This window comes from Cystoisospora suis (assembly GCF_002600585.1).
Source record: "Cystoisospora suis strain Wien I chromosome Unknown contig_8504, whole genome shotgun sequence".
Taxonomy (NCBI): domain Eukaryota; phylum Apicomplexa; class Conoidasida; order Eucoccidiorida; family Sarcocystidae; genus Cystoisospora; species Cystoisospora suis.
In genome coordinates, this window is record NW_027161282.1 from 1 (window position 1) to 3503 (window position 3503).

At 40.8% G+C, this 3503-nt stretch overlaps 1 protein-coding gene across 1 annotated transcript; it reads left to right on the top strand.

Moving 5' to 3' along the window:
• Positions 1 to 162: 162 nt before the first annotated feature.
• CSUI_010832 (dead deah box helicase domain-containing protein) lies at positions 163 to 3285 on the top strand (the record flags this gene model as incomplete). Its single annotated transcript, XM_068070933.1, has 4 exons — positions 163 to 249; positions 1384 to 1542; positions 2360 to 2464; positions 3124 to 3285. Coding segments are annotated over 4 exons (513 nt in total), but the record flags the coding sequence as incomplete, so codon positions are not given.
• Positions 3286 to 3503: the final 218 nt, after the last annotated feature.

Consider the following 3503-nt stretch of genomic DNA (forward strand, 5'->3'; position numbering starts at 1 on the left):
ATCCAAAGATCTCTCATTTCTCTCGGCTTTCCAGACGTTGCTGAAAAGATATTCAAGGAATGGAAGAAGAAGAGAATTCTCTCTCCACACAAAGCAATCTCCTCTTTTATCTATTAGTGAAAGAATCGAGATCTTTCTTGTCTGCTTTCTTCTCTTCNNGAAGTGCTCTCTTCTACAGGTGCAGGCGGGAAGCATCATAAGGCAGGCGGAGCGGCGGCGCAGAAGAAAGATAAAAAAGCGGCTAAGAATGTAAGGGGGAGAGAAGTGAGAAAGATAGGAAAGAAGATCAAGAGAGAGAAGAGAAGAAAGCAGACAAGAAAGATCTCGATTCTTTCACTAATAGATAAAAGAGGAGATTGCTTTGTGTGGAGAGAGAGATAGGTGTCTTGAGAAGGTTTGGGTGTGGCTAGGCAGATCGTATTAAAGACAAACACTTGGGGCGCGTAACAGTGTGTAGACGTAGATCTTCTTACCTGTATGTATGTATCAAGAGAGAATATATAGGAGCCCCCTGGATATGTCTATGCATGTGTATGTATGTGTATATACATGCATGTGGTATGATGAATATGTATGCTATTTGTCGAGGCGTATATATAAATGTCTCTGTGGATGTGGGAAGCAGAGGGAGATCTGCCTGTCCCTATATATGAAGAAGGCGTGTTTCACTGCATCTATGTGTCTTCATATACATATACATAGAGAGAGAGGTATCTAGATCTCTCTCTGTCTAGTCATCAGCATGTATGTCCCTTGCAGCCTTCTTCCCCTAGCTAGTCCGTGTGTCTTCATGTGTCTATACACCTCGATCAGCTACATGGGGAGATCAAGTTTCCTCAGACATTTAGATTGATACGTCACATAGAGACAGATAGAGAGACAGGTAGATTATTCACAGAAGATAGACAGATGAGCTAGAGATAGACCGATCGATAGGGGAATTCTCTTCGCATGTCTTTCTCTTTCTCTCTCTGTCGTTGTTTCGCGTAAGAAAGGAAGAAAAAGCCTTTGGAATGAAGTCACATTTGGATCTTTCTGTGAGAGATAGATGCAAAAAGAAGTGAGGAAGCTTCTCATGTTTCCCGCTGTATATACACTTGAAAACGTAAAGACAGTGACCCCGGTCTTTTTCTTCTTTTTTGACGACCAGTGATTTGTTTGCATGCGCTACCCATTTCATCTTCATCATTATCTGTCTTCTTCTTCTCTTTTCTTCTTCTTCTCCTCTTTTCTTCTTCTTCTGTCTTACGGTGGTCTTTCCTTTCTCTTGTCTAACTGCCTTTCTGAATGAGTCGTATTTCTGTCGTGTACCTCCCTTTTCTTTCTCGTCACTCTTTCCTGCTTTCTCCCTCTTTCTTTCTTTCTTTGGTGGATGTGGATCAGGAGAAAGGAAAGAAGAAAGATGCGACCAAGGAAGGCAAGGAAAACGACGAGAAGAAGGAAGGGTGTCTTGGAGAAGAAGAGAGCGAGGAATCGAAGGCACTGAACATACACAGGGTCTCCCGTGCAGCGGTCTACGACTTCCGTGTCAAAAATGGATCTGTAAGACAAACCACGCAAAAAGAAAGAAAAAGGAGAGAGAGAGAAAAAGAAAAGAAGCACTTCGTGGTCTGTTGTCTATGTCTTTCTTTCTCGATTGTTCTCTCCTCTTCTTTCGTAGTCAGAAGCGACATATCTATATGTATATATATATATACGTATAAGTATGTATACATCTGCGTATCTATCTAGGGAAGCATATACATATGTACATACATATGTAAGAGAAAGGCTTGTTCTACTTCGATATGTTCTGTTAGACCATTGATGTGTCTCTCAGTATATATATAGATATATATATAGATAGATGGGTGTGTGAAAATATATATATATATATATATCTATAAGCTAGCTATACTTTTTCCTACATGATATATAAGGTGGGAGTGTCTTGACTTTTCAACTCTTTATCGTCTTTTTCTTCTCATTGCTTTTCTCCGTGTGACTAGGGTAAAGAAGAAGTGACTTTATGACCCGCTCCTTTCTTCTTTCTCTGTTTGTTTTGTATTTCCTTCCCTAGAGGCATAAGAGTTGAAAGTCTCAAAGAAATCCATTAATGTACCATCTATAGCTAGAGATATACATAGATGCACGGGCCTACACTATATATATATATATACCTAGATAGGCAAGCTAGCGGCCGATCCTTCTCTTCTTTTGCTTTTTTCTATACTTCATTCCATACGCTCCGGTGTACATACAGCCGCTCATGTCCACTGGCTGGTCACGTTCGCTAGCTGCTTTTTCTTATCTTCCCCTCTTTGTTTCTTTTCTTTTCTTTCCCCTTTTCGTTCTTTTGTCCTTTCTGCGTTCTGTCTAGGAGGCGCATGTTCAGTTACGTTTTATGGGCGGAGATTTCGAGAGAACGACTGGCTCGAGAGCGAAGAAAGATCCACGCGTCCTTTTCACACCGGATTACTGGCAGGTATAAACCGACATACAACAATCTGCACCTAGGGAGAGATACCCACACATACATAGACATACATACACGCATACATACACGCATACATATACATACATAGACATACATAGACATACATATTCATACATACATACATACATGCATACATACATATTCATACATACATGCATACATACATATTCATACATACAAATTCATACATACATGCATAGATAGATAGATACTACAGACACACAAGCACATTGAGCTAACTTCCCACGGCGTTCATCTTGCATACATAGATGCCCCGTCACATACATGATCTATCTTAGTCTATTCAACTTTACTCACCCATCTCCATCTGTCTTTGATGTATATATTCATCCTTGATCCACCTGTCTTCATCTATCTTCCAGAGATATGTATGTATGCCTGTAGGTAATGGGCAAGTAGTAGGCATAGGGGTGACGAGCCACTCCCCGCTTTATTGAGATATGCGCACGTGTGTGTCTGTGTATGTGTGCTAAAAAGAAGAAGAAAAGAGAGGTAAAATCTCTATTCGTCTTTTGTTTGCTTTTTCTTTCTTCTCTCTTTCTATTCCTCACTCTATCTTTATCTATCTATCTATCAATTTATCTATCTAAATTTCTATCTTTCTTTTCTTGTCTCTGTGTCTGTAGGTTCATTTACTGGATTTGATCGATCGCTACGAGAGTGCCTTTGTGACGGCCCCTACGTCTTCAGGAAAGACCTTCATTTGCTTCTATGCCATGGAGCTTGTCCTTAGACTCTCCAATTGCGCCACCATTGTCTACGTCTCTCCTAGCAAAGCTCTTGCCGATCAGGTCTGTTGTGCTCTTCGTCATCCTCGTCTTGTTCTTTTCTTCTCCCCTCTCTGTCNNTTTTGCTTGAATAGGCTCTTGTTTCCGTGGCCTTTCATTCGTTAGTTAAAAGAGATAGCGAGGGGTGGGTCGAGGCTATGGACTTTGCATGTATATATGAGTGTATAGACAGCACAGGTAGAGAGAACACAGAGATACACTTACTCTCTTTGCGGGGG